This window comes from Penaeus monodon, chromosome 29 (genome assembly GCF_015228065.2).
Source record: "Penaeus monodon isolate SGIC_2016 chromosome 29, NSTDA_Pmon_1, whole genome shotgun sequence".
NCBI classification, from domain to species: domain Eukaryota; kingdom Metazoa; phylum Arthropoda; class Malacostraca; order Decapoda; family Penaeidae; genus Penaeus; species Penaeus monodon.
This window is the reverse complement of record NC_051414.1, coordinates 20383456-20383696: the sequence shown is the minus strand read 5'-3', so window position 1 is coordinate 20383696 and position 241 is coordinate 20383456. Positions and strand designations below refer to the sequence as shown.

The 241-nt window shown below is 53.9% G+C and overlaps 1 protein-coding gene across 1 annotated transcript in view; it reads right to left on the bottom strand.

Moving 5' to 3' along the window:
* The window catches only part of LOC119592006, a 33491-nt gene that overhangs the window by 19031 nt on the left and 14219 nt on the right, over positions 1-241 (bottom strand). Inside the window, exon 5 of the mRNA XM_037940780.1 lies at positions 13-157. Within this exon, the coding sequence (XP_037796708.1) occupies positions 13-157 (145 nt within the window). The remainder of the gene's footprint in view (positions 1-12; positions 158-241) is intronic.

Below are 241 nucleotides of genomic sequence, written 5' to 3'. Positions count from 1 at the left end.
CAGAAACCTCACCTTTTAATCTGACTTTGTCTCCCAAGATCTGAAGGAATTCCTCAAACAGCGGAGACGTTTCGTTGTTGTCCAAGATCTCTTCTTCGGTGAACTGGTTGTCTCTGACGTAGACCACGCCCACCTTCAGCTCGCTCTTGATAAACACCTGCAGGAGAATCGGGGCGGTAAGTTGGGCTGGAGCGGAGCTGATGTGCGGGGGGGGGGGTCGTAAGGAGCGGAGCTGATCCCA